This window comes from Dermochelys coriacea, chromosome 14 (assembly GCF_009764565.3).
Source record: "Dermochelys coriacea isolate rDerCor1 chromosome 14, rDerCor1.pri.v4, whole genome shotgun sequence".
Classification (NCBI taxonomy): Eukaryota; Metazoa; Chordata; order Testudines; family Dermochelyidae; genus Dermochelys; species Dermochelys coriacea.
The window spans coordinates 15,320,342-15,338,195 of NC_050081.1; the positions used below are offsets into that span (position 1 = coordinate 15,320,342).

The 17,854-nt window shown below is 46.4% G+C and overlaps 1 protein-coding gene across 9 annotated transcripts in view; it reads left to right on the plus strand.

Moving 5' to 3' along the window:
- Window positions 1–17,854, plus strand: part of TMEM94 (transmembrane protein 94) — a 104,105-nt gene that overhangs the window by 78,979 nt on the left and 7,272 nt on the right. For 7 of the 9 annotated variants that reach the window (XM_038371373.1, XM_038371374.2, XM_038371379.2 and 4 more), the window contains 12 exons: window positions 624–797; window positions 5,178–5,280; window positions 7,373–7,590; window positions 8,641–8,822; window positions 9,036–9,174; window positions 10,491–10,606; window positions 11,919–12,018; window positions 13,134–13,242; window positions 14,653–14,842; window positions 15,655–15,732; window positions 16,322–16,407; window positions 17,646–17,727. In XM_038371373.1, the coding sequence (XP_038227301.1) occupies window positions 624–797; window positions 5,178–5,280; window positions 7,373–7,590; window positions 8,641–8,822; window positions 9,036–9,174; window positions 10,491–10,606; window positions 11,919–12,018; window positions 13,134–13,242; window positions 14,653–14,842; window positions 15,655–15,732; window positions 16,322–16,407; window positions 17,646–17,727 (1,577 nt within the window). The remainder of the gene's footprint in view (window positions 1–623; window positions 798–5,177; window positions 5,281–7,372; window positions 7,591–8,640; window positions 8,823–9,035; window positions 9,175–10,490; window positions 10,607–11,918; window positions 12,019–13,133; window positions 13,243–14,652; window positions 14,843–15,654; window positions 15,733–16,321; window positions 16,408–17,645; window positions 17,728–17,854) is intronic. The other 2 variants (XR_006275766.1, XR_006275765.1) reach the window with 1 other exon arrangement.

The following is a 17,854-nucleotide window of genomic DNA, read 5'->3' on the forward strand; positions in this document are numbered from 1 at the left end:
ACTGACCAATAAGAATGGACAAATTGCTCCTCTGACATCTTTGTCGGTGCTAATGTTTAGGCTTATGTGTATTACAGAGAAACTGGCAGTGGTTAGCCGTAAGTAGTATGTAGTACTTTACATCTTCAGTACTTCATAATCCGCATCCCACTCTTGCGAGGTAGAGTGAGGCACAGGAGCGTTAAATGACTTGTCCTAGGTCACACAATGAGTCAGTGGCAGAGCCAGGATTAACATTTGAGAGTTTCTGACCTTTTGTCCTACGCTTGTTCTTCTAGATTGCTCTCCTTCTCTTAAATGAATCACAAGTGCTAAGGACTCCACTAATAATATCATCTGGCTCTTGTAAAGCACATCTCATCAGTAGATCTCAAAGCATTATAGTGTATGCACATAGTAGAATGCAGGCAAGTCAGCTAGGTAAGCGTAACCTCTGTCGCCTGGCTGTTAGCACACACACTGGGGCTACAGAATGTCACTGGCTTGGTTTCTGGTGGATGCTGCTGCTGGGAAGGTATCAGAATGACTGCAGCCAGGGGACGGAGGGGAGCAGCAAAGTGAGATCTCCTCCATTTTACTTTGAGTTGTGTCTTACCTTTCTCCCCTTTACATTCATGTTTCAGGTTTCACACCCGGAGCCAAAGAGCTTTTCAAGCAGGAGAACCACTTGGCCCTGTACCGCTTGCCGACTGACGAGATGGTGAAGGAGACAGTACTGGGAAAACTCTCTTCCATCACCAAGAGGAGACCGCCTTTGAGTCACATGATCAGCCTTTTTGTTAAGGACACCACCACCAGTAAGGGTGCCTCCCTTCTCTCGGGTGTAGGTGTTGGATATAGTGGGGGAGGGGAAATGGAGTATTTTGCGAGTCTCAAAAACAACCTAGGAATTGCCAGAGTAGAACAGACCAAGGCTCTCTCTAGACCAGAGGTGGGCAAACTATGGCCTGGGGACCACATCTAGCTCTCCAGATGTTTTAATGCAGCCCCCAAGCTCCCACCAGGAATCGGGGTCTGGGGCTTGCTCCGCTCCAGCGCTCCAACGAGGGAGCGGGGTTAGGGTCTTGCACCACTCCAAACAGCTCCCGGAAGCAGTGGCTTGTCCCCACTCCAGCTCCTATGCATAGGGGCAGCCAAGGGGCTCCGCATGCTGCCTCCACCCCAAGTGCCACCCTTGCAGCTCCCATTGGCTGGGAACTGCAGCCAATGGGAGCTGCAGGGGTGGCGCCTGTGCACAGGGCAGCACTCAGAGCTGCCTGGACATACCTCTGCATAGGAGCTGGAGAGGGGACATGCCGCTGTTTCTGGAAGCTGCTTGAGGTCAGTGCCGCCCGGAGCCTGCCTCCCGACCCCTCCCATGCTTCAACCCCCTGCCCTAGCCCTGATCCTCCTCCCGCCCTCTGAACTGCTCAGTTCCAGCCCGGAGCACCCTCCTGCACCCCCAACTCCTCATCCCCAACCCCACCCCATGGAGCCCTCATGCCCTCCTGCACCCCAACCCCCAGTTTTTGAGCATTCATGGCCCGCCATACGACTTCCATACCCAGATGTGGCCCTCGGGCCAAAAAGTTTGCCCACCCCTGCTCTAGACTGATATCCTGTGTCTGCCTGCAGCCAATACCAACTGCTGAAGAGGAAACTGTAAACTTCTTGGTAACACACGTCACTGTGCAGTACTATAGCATGTTGGGAGGAATTTCTTCCTGACCCTAGTGTGTGACCAGCTCTTGCCCAGAAGCATGAGGATTGTGAATAACCTTTGTAATTTGATTCTGGCTAATGTTATATCCAACGTATTAATGATCTTTTGTGTGTATGTGTGTCCTGGAAAAGCAGAACAAGAGGAGTTTCCTGTTTGTCTTTGCACAGACTTTGTTGTTCCAGCGAAATCAATACTGTACAGAGTTGAAAGTCCCTGGGAGTAAACCATATCCTTCTGTCCAGCAGTTAATCTCACGCCTTGACCTGGGAAGATTTTTTTATGTTTGTTCCAGTTGCTGCCATCTTGCCTTTATAGGAAAGGCTTTGAAATGTGGTGTTCGGAGTTGACTGCTGGGATTCTCAATATAGGGAACCACCTTTAATCTTGCCTAATTCTAACTTCATTTCCTAATTTTTAAAAGTTTTTTTTCCTAGAGGGTTCAGACGTGTGTGTGTGTGTGTGTGAGACCGTAATAATGCTGTCTAGAATGAACTGTAAGAAGAATTTTAATAGTGAGGGTAATTAACCATTGGAATAATTTACTTAAGGATGTGGTAGATTGTTCATCACTTGAAGTCTTTAAATCAAGATTGTATGGCTTTCGAAAATTATGGTCAACCAGAAATTATGAGCTTGGTGCAGGAATTACTGCGTGAAATTCTCTGGACTGTGTTATGCAGGGGGTCAGACTAGATCATAGTGGCCCCTTTTGGCTTTAAAAATCTTGGAATGAATGTTTGACTCCATACACCATAATGAGACCTCTGTAAGGAAACCAAAGGTGGACAGGTAGTAAATAATGTACCTTGAGCAGAAATAGTACATAACCCATCTCTAGGTTCCCTTGTCTTGTTTAGTGAAATATGTCCCTGTTAATCTGACATTTTTCACCCCAAATCCACAGTAACTGGAGGTGACTAAGGATTCACATGCTTCTGGAGTGAAATGACCCAATGGCCTGTACTGCTTCCATCTTCCCTTGTTGTAGTTAAAATCTTAATTTTTGCATAGTCTTATTTTGATTGCTGCACCAGTGCTGGAAGCTGGGATTGCTGTTGGGAACCTCTTGTTTGGGAAGAGTTTTAACACAAGCCCATATCCAATGCAGAGTGATCTGGCTCATTTGAGCAGACTCACTGCTGCTCAGTTAGCTTCTATCTCTAGCCCTAGAAGAAAATAGCATGAACTCAGTATTGACCACAGCCAGCCACCAGGAGCACCTCCTCTCCCACCCCCAGTGCCAGGTGGGAGCAGGGATTTTACCCAGTTTACTGCCAGGAGCTTAGTGAGGAGTCTCATGCTTTGTAAATCAGTGTAATTTGGCAGGGCATACATGTAAATACTGAACAGTCACAGTGTTTAATACCCATCCTCAGCCATTTCTAAACGATCCCACTGCTCATTAGCTAATAGCCATGTTCCCAGGGCAGGTTGTTAATTTACCTAGAGTTATAGCCTAGGGTTTTATTAGTTGTTTCCTTGTGCCATGAGGCATCTGATCTGTATGTCTTTGTAGGCTCTATTTCTGGTTCCTGGAGTGGTTTGTGTAAGGCGCAGGCTGTGAGTGTTACACGGATGTTGATTTGTGGCGTAGGTGCAGATTGTAGGGGAAAAGCCGGAGTGAACAATGGCCCCTGGTTTAGCAGAATCCCATTTCTGTTACTAACCTTGTGATTTACTAATCCCAGTTTTGGGGAGGTTTAGCTCACAGTGCCATCAGTGACATTGGAATCAATGCCACCGCAGCACGGATTGGAGTGGTACATGAACTGTGTCGCTGGCATTAACTTCTACAGAGTGCCGGTGGGGTGGGCTGTGCAAGGTGCTGTTGATGCTGAACAGAAACTATGTAGGATGGAAAGCAGAAATGTAGCTGCTGATGTGCATGTGTGTGTTTGCCCACCAGTTCCTACTCTGTATACCGGGCATGGACTTTGCAGGGGTCAGCTGGCATCTCCTGCCCCTTTGTTCACAGCAGAGGCTATCTGACCATACAGCCACTAAGGCGAGGATATAAGGTTTTTACAGTAAAATTAACCCAAACCTCACGTGAGCTGTCCATTGTGTTCCTCTAACAAGCAGCCTCTTTCACATTCTGCTCCTATTGCATTCAGATGTTTGTTATGCTGATAAACTCAGCCTGTGATGTCTATTTTTAGTACAAAGCAGAGAGCTGGTATGTTTTGGAAAATCCTCAAGTATTCATGAAGGTCCCCGCCTGATTTGCATGAACAGATATTCTTGGCTCTTGACCTCATTGGCTAGCATGAGTGTCTGCACTCAGCAGCGATGCCTTCAAGAAGTCTTTGGACTCGCTTTTTGGAAGTGATTTTTTTTCTCTCTTTAGATCAGCTTTGAAACTATTGGGGGCAGTCACAGAGTAGCTGGAGGAGGGAATCAAATTAACCTTGACAGTGAATGCTACGTGCATGTAATGCTAACGTTTCCACATGAGCTAATGAGAGAGAGGAACCCTGGAGGGAAGGCAGCCCCTCCATCCTTGACTTCTGATCTACCTACCATGCCCTGGTCTTGTACCAGATAAGTGAAAATCACATGATGATCTGAGACACCCTGGAATACCCAGGCCCAGCAGGATGAGTTACAGGTTATTGTTCAGCCTTAAAGCTCCCTAGAATTGGAAAAGATGGAAAGACCTGAAAGATCATGGTCATTAAGTAATCTTGGCTCCTCCTCTGGTCAGTGCGAGGGGTTGTTCTCTGCAGTATGTCTTCTAGAGCTTTCGTCGAGCCTTGTTTTAAATGCCCCAGGCAATGACTGTTAATCACCCAACTTCTTCCATGGAATAGTGCTGATAATAATAATACCTCACTCTTATCCAGTGCTTTTCATCAGTAGATCTCAGAGCGCTTTACAAAGGAGGTCACTAGCCTTATCTGAGGCACAGGGAGGTGAAGTGACTTGCCAGGCCAGTGAATAGAACCCAGGTCTCCTGAGTCCCAGTCCCATACCCTTAACCTCTAGTTCATGCTGCCTCCAATCTAATAGACTCCAGTCTATTAACAGGCTTTCACTGTGAAATTATCCCCTGCTATTCAACTCAAATTTCCCTTTACTTAGTTTCATCTCATGACTCCATTACTCCTGGTTATACCCTGATTTGGAGGGGTACTGGATACAGAAGCAACCAGGTCCTCACTTTTCTGCAGGAGAAAGATCATTGCAGTGTAAGGGGAGAGGTTCTGGAACTGGCTACCAGGTCCATAATTTACCACTAGCTCAATTAACTTGTAGCCAGGCAAAGAGCAGCCAAACCTACATCATCTCCTCTTGAACAGTCTCTCTTCAGTGGCTGACACATTCTTGACATGGCCAGTGGGGATGTATTGGGCAGATCAGGATGTTCTGTCTTATTGTGGGATTCTCTGTAGTTTTTAACTGTCAAATGAGCCATTGGAATTAAATCCCTTGGCTGGAAATGTACAGGTGAGACACCTACCCATTTTCCCCCTAGGCACTGAGCAGATGCTTTCTCATGGAACAGCTGACATCATTCTCGAGGCCTGCACAGACTTTTGGGATGGTGCTGATATCTACCCCCTCTCCGGCTCTGACAGGTGGGTGGCCTTACCTCATTGGCATACAGGAGTTACTGGTTTAAAATTAATTACTGGAGAGAATTATGTTTATATTAAGGCTCCACATAACGATACTTTATAAGCCATTTATAAATGATAAATAGCTGTTATAAGCATGTTATAAATGTGAATTGTCTGTAGTTGGTTATAAGCGCATCGTTAAAAGGGGTTACATGGTTATAAGCAATCTACTGATCCGTTGGACTCTAACAATTTACCAACCCTTTATTAAAACTTTTGTTCATCATTTATAAACCCTTTATAATTTGTTTATAAATGGAACCTTACTGTAAAGTGTGCCCAAAATTCTAAGCAAGTTCAGTGATGGTAGCAATAGGATTTTGTTCGGTTATCTCTGGGAAGTCCCATATCTGCATACAAGGAGTGGTACATTCCAGCTATTAGTGGTATCTTGCTGGGGTGGATTTGGTGCTCCCTATGCCATTATTGTCACCTTTTTGTCATTTGACAGATCAGTCCTGATTTGTTTTGTTGGCCTGCATTACATTGTGCTAGTGTGTCTCACTATTTTCAGGCATTAAGACCTGTTACTTTTTTGAATATTTCTTTTACGAGGCATTGATTAAAAACTCTGTGTTGAGTAGTTCTGGCCCAGCCTAATGTTACCACTACAAATTCAAAACAAACATGGAATTTTAAGCTACTCCAATGACTGACTGCGTGTTGACAATCTGCCTTTAAATGCAGCTGTCTGGAACTGCACCACTGGTGTACTACGATGGGGGGCTCTTTGTTCAACTTGCATTGGCTTTGTATCACTGCACCATGCAAATCTATAATATTGTCATGGTTCAGTGCTAGCTGCACCTCTCATTCCTTCCTTTCTCTCTGAGTGCATTCCCTCCAGTTCTTAGGTCTTGAGCCTTTGCTTTCCTGGGTAGAAACCTGTGATGCTACAGCATCCTGTATGGGTGTGTGCCAACCATGATTGCTCAGCAGGTCCAACTGCATTTAGCTCTCTGCCGTTCTTTCCTTCGGGAGCTGTGACCAGTGATGAATAGTGTGACCCAAAACAGTCGTCTTAAAACAATGTATTGTTTAATTTTAACCGTGGAGCACAGTGTAACATGAGAAATGGGTTTTTAAAACAATAAGTTGTCTGTATGCATATCTGTTTGACCTAAAGGCCTGGGTGGGCCTATCCTACTCCAGATCCCTCTGACCTCTAAAGTTTGGGTTCACATTTACTCAGAAGTCCTGTCTCTCCCTTGAGAAGTGTGTGTTTTTAAACCCTCATGAGTCCTCTGAGCTCCCTGTGCCCCTGATGGCTGAGATCTGCCTGGGGAAACCTGTTCAGTGAGGTCTGCATCACAGCCAGTGGCTCCAGCATTGTCCACCCCATGTTTGCTGATAAGTGTTATCTGGCCTATTGCCCTCTTCCTACTCACAAGTAAACAGCCTTGCTGGTGAATTAACCCAAAGTACTCATGCAAGGAACCCCCAGGCAATAATCAGACAACTGCATGACTCATCTAGTGTTCATAAATTATCACAGGCGGCTCCAATTCCATCACAAATATGCTATATTAGTTAGCCCCTTACAGGATGCTCAGACGCTCAGGTCTCCCTCTAGTGGCTGTAGCTCAAAGGATACAAGCTATAAGGAATGGTCTCTTTAGACCAGTCTCTGATCAGTTTTCAGAGTAGCAGCCGTGTTAGTCTGTATTTGCAAAAAGAAAAGGAGTACTTGTGGCACCTTAGAGACTAACAAATTTATTAGAGCATAAGCTTTCGTGAGCTACAGCTCACTTCATCGGATGCATTTGGTGGAAAAAACAGGTCTCCTCTGTTTTTTCCACCAAATGCATCCGATGAAGTGAGCTGTAGCTCACGAAAGCTTATGCTCTAATAAATTTGTTAGTCTCTAAGGTGCCACAAGTACTTCTTTTCTTTTTTCTCTGATCAGTGTTAGAAACAAACTTACAGGGAGTGGTCCAGGAAACTTGCATTGGTGATTTCCTCCAGCCCTGAGCTCCCAGAGGTTATACTGATGTCAGAATGGCAGCATGCCTCTGATAGCTTTTGGTATTACCTTGTGTCTTCCATGTAGGAAGAAAGTGTTGGATTTCTACCAGCGAGCATGTCTCTCAGGCTATTGCTCTGCCTTTGCCTACAAGCCAATGCACTGTGCCTTGTCCTCCCAGCTCAATGGCAAGTGCATAGAACTGGTGCAGGTCCCTGGACAGAATGCCATCTTCACATCCTGTGACCTTCCTGGGACTACACCCATCAAACAGAGCAGCAGAAGGAACAGCTGGAGTTCTGATGGTACATCTCTCTCCTCCTCTTGTGGGATGTATTGCTGAGCTGGTCTCTAGTTCCCAATCTAAAGCTGTAGCAGCTTTGCTCTCCAAAGCAGTGGTTGGAAATTGAGATCTAAGCATTCCCTAAAAGGGAAATAATTACTTATGCTGCTGGCAAGTGTATTTCTATCTTAAAGTTACCTAAATTTGTAAGATAACAGTTACACTTGAGGGTGGTCTAATTTATTAAAGCAGGGGACTGAGACTCAAGACTCTTTACGTTCTGTTCCTGGCTTTGCATCTGTGCAGTCTTATGCAAGTTACTTATGATGGGTTTTTCAAAGGAGTCAGGAAGTGCCTAATTCCCTTTGATTCCTTTGGAAAACTGCGGCGCTAACCCCAATGTGCCTCAGTTTCCCATTCTGTAAAATGAGGTAACATGGCTTCACATGGGAGTTGGGAGGCATAATTAGCGATTATACAATATTTCATTGTATAGTTTCTCATGGTACACCAGAATCCCTTACTGTGTACCGCATCGAGGTCACGTTAATCACAGCATGATCTGGTGAAGGAATCCTGTCAGTCTAAATCCTTAACAGGTCATTCTGGAGCCACTACAGCATCCCTAGAGAGAACTTGTTTGATCCAATTACTTGAGATCAACTCCCCTTCAGTTTCATGGCGGTCAGCTTCCACCAGACACTTGCTGTGTTGTTTAAGCACAGTATGATGTACTTAAAATGCATATGTGTACATTATGCAGCACATGTACTGTGCCCTCCCCACCCCTTTCTTGTAACTGACTAGCATCCTTTGTTTTTTTTCTTCCTTCCCATGCTGTGTGTGTTTTTGCACTGTGTTCTCGGCTGTATGTTGGGGTGTTTGAAACTCCTTTTGTGACTGTGTATGTTTGGGCAAATGGGTGTCTTTCCACCTGTCCATCTGTACATGTGTGTCTGCATGTTTCTGTTCATATGGGTGTCTGTCTCTACGTGGTCATGTCTCGTTATCTGTGTCTGTGTGTGCACGCACGTGTGGTTGTTTGTGTCTCAATGTGATTGCATGCCTGAAGAAGGGATCGGAGAAGTAATGGAGAAGGAGGATTGTATCCAGGCTCTGAGTGGCCAGATCTTCATGGGAATGGTCTCATCCCAGTACCAGGCCCGACTTGACATCGTCCGCCTCATTGATGGGCTGGTCAGTGCCTGCATTCGTTTTGTCTACTTTTCCCTGGAAGATGAGCTCAAGAGCAAGGTAGGCTACATCTCTGCTGTATCCCTTTCTGAACTTGCATGGCCCCTGCCTTGACTGACTGAAGAGTTCATCCCCATACAGTCCGAGAGTAACCCTACCCAGCTGCCTAATAGGTCTCAGTGGCATAGGCTTGTCAGTGGGCATCTGTAGGTATTGACCCCAAAGCACTGGTCCCTGCATCAGCTCTGTAAAATCTTGTGTGCTCTTCCCCAGGTCTTTGCTGAGAAGATGGGTCTTGAGACTGGCTGGAACTGTCATATATCCTTAACGCCCAACGGAGATGTGCCCGGGTCAGAGATTCCTCCCTCCAGCCCCAGCCATGCAGGTTCTTTGCATGATGACCTGAATCAGGGTGAGAGATTTTCCCTCTGGGAAAGGTGGTTGTATGATTCAGAGGCATGGCGTGTCTGCCTGTAGCTAATGAATGTGGTGTATGGTAAGCAAGATAGGATGCTCCGGTTGCTGTGACTCCGTGGCTTCTCGCCACGGCTGCCAGTTAGGTAATGTGACTTGTTGGCTCCCACTGAAGGATGAAACCAGGAATCTGGTAAGGTTGAGCTGTCCAGTTTTTTCCCTTCAACACATGTATAAAAGTACATAACACAGTGAAACCGGCACTGATAACCCTGAAGAAAATACGCTACTGTGGTCTTAGGAAGCCACTCAAATGGTCCTCACTGTTTCCAAGACCATCCTGTTTAACCTGTTCTAATCCAGCCCTGACTTATTAGACCTGTGAGCCCAAACCTGAATGTGCGTGCCTTGTGTGTGTGTGTGTGTGTGTGAGTACCGCGCAGTCATGGTAATTCTGGCACTCACGGGGCCGTTTAGGAATCAAACTACTGATTTGTGCACACACTTACTACAGTTGCATGCACAATCATGGGAGCTGGGTGCACACGCACTGTTGTGCACGTAACTATCATAATTGTGTATGCAATAGCCTACCGTGGAGTTGTGCATTTGTAGTTCCAATTTTTGCTACGGCCTGGATGTAGTTGTTGAGGGCATATTTGAGCCCAGGCTGACTGACTTGAGGCTTGCACTGTGGGTCTAAAAATAGTAATGTAGGTGTTCCTACTCAGGCTGGAATTCGGGCTCTGGAACCCGGTGAAGGGCGTGGTTTTCAAAGCCAGAGCAGGAATGTCTACACTGCTATTTTTAGCCCCATAGAGCAAGCCTGAGTCAGTTGACCTAGGCTCTGAGACTCAATGTCGCAGGGTTGTGGGTTTTTTGTTTTTTATTTATTTATTTATTTTTTTTTTTTTGCAATGTTGGACTTATCCCGTGGGTCTGTCTCTTGACTGAAAGTTGCTCTTCTTCCTCACTTTAGATGTGATTTCTCCAGTCTCTCCCCAGAAGACTGTGTGAACAGGGAGAAAGGAAGCAGAGCCAGAAGAGCTATCATGTATCAAAAGATTAAAGAAACTAGGCTCATGCATCTGCCTCCGAGCAGATTAGTCAATTAGTCATTTAAAAATATTTTATTTTAGGAGATAATTGAGTGGGATCTGACTGCAGCTAACCTAGAAAATCAGGGCTTGTGTTTCCAGGCTTCCACAGTTCCACGTGAAGGTGCTGTGTGTGTTGCAGGGGCACGTGGCTGGAAACGGTGCAGTATAGACAGGGATGTGCTTATTTTTACTGCTGCCTTTCTCTCCGCTTCAGTCTCTCGAGATGATGTGGAGGGCCTGCTGCTGATGGAAGAGGAAGGGCACTTGGATCTCATCAGCTTTCAGCCAACAGACAGCGATATCCCCAGCTTCTTGGAGGACTGCAACAGGGTGAGTGTATCTTTCCTTTTCCACACCAACTCTCTGGTTAAGAACAACATCTCGGTGCTTTCCAGGATTACCAGACTCAAGTAAGCCTTGTTTGTTAATTGGTTTGTGTTATGTCTCTCTTAATTCTTCCCAGCTTGACATCAATGACCCACACAAGCCCAGCACTAAGTATTTCAGTTTTGCCCCTTTGCATGCTCTCCTTCCTTCTCCCCATGAGAAGGTTTAAGAATGCTAGGTGATTAAGGAGTTGAGATGACCATACACAGAACTCCTCAGGAGAATGTGAGGAGAAACTAGGCTTGTCTCTTTCCGTCTGGATTCCCTACCCTTCCTCTTGCAAGTATATGTGAGGGGGAGTGGGTGGTGATCTGTGCTGGCAGAAAACACTTCTCCCCTTTCCCAATCTTGGGCTGAGCGGGCTGTCATGGCAGATCAATGACTTGGAAATGCTGCTCCTCTGCAGCAGAAGGCCTGATAGCTCTCATAAGTCTGGGAGATGGCACGTAGCTTCTACTGGCCTCATAGAGACACAAATTTAAAACCACTCCTGTAGGCTGCTATTTAGAAAAAGAAAACTTATCTTCTTAAATTTCAGCAGGGTTGCGGACAAAATACCTCCCCCTTCTCCCCACCTTCCCCCCCAACTCCCCACGCACTCACACACTAGGAAACAGCAGAGAGTCCCAAAGAGCTTGGCCTTCAGACATGCAAAAACTCACATGGGAGAAGTACCCTTCTTTCACTGGCTCAGTCTATATCCCCTTCCTCCCCCTGGAGCCATTCCCCCTCGTTCCTTTTTTCATGTTCATTTCTCCCTCCCGCTACATCAAACAACCTTTCTCTCTCTTTTGCCCAGGAAGGCTAGCTCCAACAGCAGGGCTAGCCTGACATCCACTCTTGACTCAGTTGGTTGTCCTGGGCTGGTGTTCCAGGTTGAATTGAAAGATTCAATCTCTTCCTAATGCAGTGACTGAACTAGTGTTCTGGCTGGATGGTCAAATGCTAGTTAAATCCCTGACCGCTGTTGGGTCATGCTGCACCTGCAAAGGGCAAATAGTGAATCATGGGGGAGAGCATGGGCCAATCGGCATGTGAATTGCAAAATAACGCTTCAGCGGGAGCCTTGTTTTATACTCTCTTAGGAAAGCCAAGCTCTCTCTACAGTGGACAGCAACTTATGCCCGATCCTGCAATCGCAGGAATCTTGCCCCACAGAGATTTGAGTGCAGGAGTTGGGGTGCTGTAATCACCACCTTGATATTAATTTACAATTTTCTCCTGCCACCTTAATCTCTCTCTCCTTTCTCTAAAGGCCAAACTTCCTCGAGGGATCCACCAGGTGAGACCTCACCTGCAGAACATTGACAACGTGCCTTTGCTGGTGCCACTCTTTACCGATTGCACCTCAGAGAGTAAGTGACCGCTGGGCTTGGCCTGTCCCACACATCAGCTGCCAAACATCTTCTCCAAATAGTTGCTGTGGGTCATGAGAGCATGGAGGGGTGGGGAGACCCTGTAGCAAACTGGGAGGGGGATTCTGGGTGGATGAGCCTCCATTGCAGTCTTATGTGCTGAGGGCCAGATCCTGAGGGCCAGTGATCATTTCCTTACATGGCTCAGAAATCACTTCCTAGAAGTCATTTCCTAGTATAGCAGGTGCTATTAGTGGACTACCTGACTGCCACTAGCTTTCTGCATGACTTTGTTTATGTCACTTCCCCTCCTGGTGCCTTAGTTCCTTCATCTGTAAAATGCGGATAAAGCTCCTTGTGAATGTGGGTAAAGTGACTCAATCTTGCATGAAAGTCTATAAAATCCTTATTTTAAATGAATTCCCAGATATTTTTTATCAAGGCCTTTGTGCTCCACGGCCAAGTCCGTGTTAATTACAAGCTCAAGGAACAGAGCCCCAGGCAGAAGAGGCAAAGGTTCAAATGGCACTGGAGCAGCTTTGGATCAGAATTCCACCCCTTCCCTCCCCGGGCAGGTGCATAGGGTACTAGGAGAGCAGTTATTTCTTTCCAAAGGCATAGGCTGAGCTAGGATTGGATTGCATACCCCTGTCCTGAAATGACTAGACTGTTTAGTGAAGTGAGAAGATGATTTTTGCCTTCCCTTTATTGGAGGCTACATCATAAAGCTTCCTGGTGGGGGAACACAGTGTGGGAAGAATCGGGGTTTGTGTGGACAGTTAACATAAGGCTTCTGAGATCTGTTCTGGAGGGTCTGTTCTTGATGTTGGTTTATAATTCATTGGGGAATTCCTAGTAAATGTGAAGGGCAATATCTTTTAACCTCAAATCATATATTTTTAAGGTCAAAAAGCTGATGAGCTTAGCCTTTGTTGTCTGAGGGACTCGGTTCCAAAGAGCAGTCTGGAGGTGTATTGATCTGGTAACCTTTAACAGGTTTGATTGTTTGTCTCCAGAAATGAAATCAGGGTGAGAGGAGATTTAAAATGCTGCTGTGCCAGTGTTTGTACATGCTACGGTAAGGCATTAAGTCTCTCTTTGTCATTCTCTCGCAGCCATGTGCGAGATGATCAAGATCATGCAGGAGTATGGAGAGGTGACCTGCTGTCTGGGGAGCTCTGCCAACCTGCGGAACAGCTGCCTCTTCCTGCAGAGTGACGTCAGGTGGGAAAGTCGGGTCTGGACTCCTCAAACTGGCTGGTGGTTGGCAGCACAGTGCTGCCCGTGTGTCTGAGGAAACGGCGGATTGCACTGCTCACAGTTGGTGTATTCCATTAGCACCAGCCTGTTTTTTCTTCCATGAGAGGTTTCTGAAACCACCTATCTTTGGGTGGGGTGATTGCTTATGTCTCCTGGCAATGATACTAATCAATTTAATAGTGTATCTTAGTTTGTGGGAATAAATTATTTGGAAGGGGAGTTGGACCCACTTATTTTAAAGGTATGTGTGGGAAAACACCTGATCTACACTATACAAGTCAGGCTCGTCTGTGCAAATTTCCATACTTGGGAGATGTATGCTTACTTTTGCACATGTGTTTTACAAAAAATTGGGGAGCTTTCTGTGTAAATGCTGCAAAAATAGGTGCATGTGCTCAGCTGGGTGTCTGCATATAAATGTTCTATCTAAACTGAGGCCAGATTTCTGTGTGTTCCAGAGGATATATACATGTTAAGTATTTGTTAGAGATCGAAGGGATACTTTTTTTTTAAAAAAGCCTAAAGGACTTAGGAGCACCCTGTTTTAAAAACTACAAATACAGGGTAAAATGTACTACAATCATTCTGAAAAATAATGATGTACCTTGTTGTTTTTTATTGATTTTCTTGCCACACCAATTCCTTTCATGCTCATACCATGATGTCTCCAAGGTAAAATTGCAACATTTTATTTACTCCTTTGTTTCTGTAAACTTGTTAAACCTGTGAGAGTCATTTTTGGCAGCAGTGTATCGGTATTACTTCCTGTCTGCTTTGCCCAGGTTGGACATTTTATAGTATCAAGGATGATTTCAAGGAGTGCACTTTGCATCACTTGTGCATTTTGCAGCCCATTGCATTACCAATGAATAGATTGGTATTACTTCTTGCACTATTGAATAAAAGATTGACCAAAGATTCCTAGAGCGTCAGGCTGTTAAACTGAGTGTGTTAGACTGCATTTGTCATTGGCTGATCTGCCTCGCATCATAATTAGTCAGATCAATTATAGACTGAGGTCAAGATGTTTCAGAGGTGATGAGTGATCACATGAGATACCATCAAGGAGCCTGATTTTTACGAAGTGCCAGGCATCCATCTCTTACAAACCTGGGCCCTCAGATTGGGTCCCCAGAACTGAGGCACCCAAAATCCTTAGTCACTTCTGAAAATCTTGGTGTTAATTGAAAGTAGGTGGGACTTGTGCTCCTAAATCCATTAGGTGCTTTTGAAACTCCCACAGGGAGCCATAGGTGATATATATTCACACATTACATATGCTGTAGATACATGTTGTGTACTTGATCTTTAGTTTAAGCATGGTATTTTCTGCATGCGGTGGTGCCTTGCCTTACCATTGCACTGTTTGTGCAGCATAGCGCTGGATCCCCTCTATCCATCCCGCTGCTCCTGGGAGACTTTTGGCTATGCCACAAGCACTAACATGACACAAGTCTCAGATGACCTTACACCCCTGCAGCTCTCAGGCCAGCTCAACAGCTTGCCCTGCTCCTTATCCTTCCACCAGGAAGAGAGCATCAGTATCATCCGACTTATAGAACAGGTGAGTCTGCTACATTCCCCCTTTGGTCCGCTGACAGTCTGTCTGTCCATCCAAAATCACAGCTTGACTGTAAAGATCTCCAGTCCTAATAATCCTACCTGTCTGTCATGGAGAGCAAAGCAGGAGTCTTATGTGGCCATTTTAGCAGTGGTGCTGCCTCCAATTCATCTTCTTTAGCCCCTTTGTGAACTACATCCATAGCACTCTCTGCTGATACCCAGCTGCCCTTTGCTTGGCCAGCATCAACGAGATATTATTCTACCTGACTTCTCCCTTTCCAGTGAAGCATATCAGACATGGGAGAGCCAAGCAGTCAGCATGAGAATGTTACAGCAAATAGTCTTGGGTCTATGGTGAGACCTCAAAGTGAGTTCTCTGACTGGTGTAAAAGCTCTGCTACTCAGATGCAGCAGGACAATGGGAGGAGGGAGTGCATTGTGGCACCAGGATCCTGACTTTAGTAAAATGAGTAAGGAATGTGCTTATGGAGCTCTCCAGGCAGAAAAGCCTTTACTGCAAAGTTAGCATTAAACCTGGAAAGGAAAAGATGTTTGCAGAGGTTCAGGTCCAGGCTTAATTCTGCACCTCCACCCCTACCATCCTCCATAGCTGAGCTGGAGACTCTCTCCTCTTCTCTCCCACCCTCCCCATACCAGCCAGAGACTCTGCCTCAACCACCCAAAATATTTCCGGGGGGTCGAGGTTGTCACCTCATGGATGTTTCATGTGAAGTGAGTATAAGCTCCTTTTGGGCTCCTTGCTGCAGGTACCCTCCCAGTGATTGCTCTGTGGGGGCTTGTGCTTCCTTGCAGGCCAGACATGCGACGTACGGGATCCGCAAGTGTTTCCTCTTCTTGCTGCAGTGCCAGCTGACTCTGGTGGTCATTCAGGTGAGCCCCCCGCTCTCACGGGGCTTAGGGGAGGAAAGTTGGGGGTATGTGAGGATGTAGCCCAATTGGGTGGGTCAGCCTGGAAGAGTGGGGTCTGGCATTTTCCAGGGTTTATACATCTCTTATGGTTGGAACCTGTTTATCCAATACACTTGTTTCAGATACACACATTGCTGATTGAACATAATCCTATTCATGAACACTCTTTGATAAGGCCAGTTACTATGCTAGCCATAAGACAAGACTCTGGTTGCTTCCTGGCCTAGACTGCCCCTCCACTGTAGGCAGGGTTTTAACTAACCTCTTGCCGGGAATGTTCTTTGGCCCTCTCTTGCCCTGTGTTTGTAGCCTGGGGACTTGGGTAGGCACTGCTGTTCCCAGAGAAGACCGTCTCTAGCCTCTGTCACCATGCAGTCCAGAGCAGCAGGCAGGGCTTTGCAGCGCATCTCCAAAGTAATCCAGGTTCTGCAGTATCCAGCCTGTCCCTGCACTATCCAGGGTGGGGCACAAGGTAAAGCAGGTGGGGGTCTGGTTGCTCTCCCAGTCCTCTTGCTGATCATGCCTTTCTCTGTGATGGTTCTTTGTTCAGTTCCTGTCCTGCCTGGTGCAGCTGCCACCCATTCTGAGCACCACGGACATCCTATGGCTCTCCTGTTTCTGTTACCCGCTGCTAAGGTGAGTGAGTCAAGGGCATCTCCCTGGATACTTTTTCCTTTGCTGTGGCTTTGCCATCTGTAAAATGGGGCTAATATTTGCCAGTGCCTCTTGAGGATATTGTGAGGGTTAATTAATGTCTGTAAAGGGCTGTGAGCTCCTTGGCTGAAAGGAGAAATGTTGAGAGATTGTTAATTCTTGTCTGTGGCTTGACTTCGTTAGCCCTGCCCTTTGTTATGGAGCCCTTTTAACAGGTTTCCCCAGATGTTCACCTCAACCTGCTATCATACATGAAAATTGCAAATGGCCTTGTCTATCCCAGGATTTCCCGTGTGCTAATGACGGCGTGTTGGCTAATGTGGTAAGGGCACGCCTTTCCTCTTAGTGTAGCTACATGCAGAGAGCAGTGGTGCTCATCTCGTGGAGCTGAAGGAGCTGTCTTTGGGGGAGTTGGAGCCATAAGGTTCCGGAGAGCTGTTCTGGCACTATGCTGGGAGGTTTAGCATCACAGTGTCATGGGGCATGAGGTCACACATTGATACAATAGTGTGAGATCAGGAAATTGTGGTGTGGCTGTGACTCTTCAGTTACAATGCTGTTCTGGCAGGGGCATTAGAATGGATGATCTAAGGGATGCTTTATTCATCTCTGACTTCAATGACCCTTTAAATATGCCCTCTCTCCTCCTGCGCTCATGAGTACTGCAAGGGGATGAGGGATGTTTCTTCTTTCTTCTCTTGCTCCTGTGAGCTAGGAGGCAAGAGGGTGTGTTTGTTCTTTATTCCTCTAAGTTCCCCTCCTTGCTGATAAAAGGCAGGGAGATTTTACCTCTTCCAATGTCCTTACAGCTTCCCTGGTGGCTGGGAAGGTTGGAGCTGCACTGTGTGTAGAGAGCACTCATGATCAGGCACAGCCAGAGGGGCTGCAGCTTGATTATCCCTGGTATGGCCATGTATCCCAGTCACTCACCTGGAGGTTAGCTTGCCCATTGCCATTTGAACCTTTCACTTCCTGGATTGCTTCGGTTATAGGGCTAAGAAAATAGAAGTATAGTGTCAGAGCACTTTGAGTTTAGCAAACCAAACGATGCTGTGTAAATGCCCTTTGTGTGGCTGGGGCCCTGGCCGAGGTTTTCCGTGCTAATCCTAGAGGCAGTGAGATTTGCTTCTCCTTTAGTTCAAGTGCTAGGGCTGCTATTTCGGATGACATGATGTGTGGTTGGAGACGCCATCGGGACTAACCTCTGTCTGTTTCCCCAGTGTCTCTCTTCTGGGCAAGCCCCCCCACAGCTCCGTCATGTCCATGGCAACTGGGAAAAATTTAACCTCCATTCCTAAAAAGGTAGGAAGCGTATTGGATGGGAACAGCCTGCACTTCCCACCCGAGGTTATCCAGGACTGGGGAGCAGTCACGGGAGGCTCAGGTGGTTTCTAGCTGCCCAGTTGGCAAGTTCTGTCCTGTTGACTTG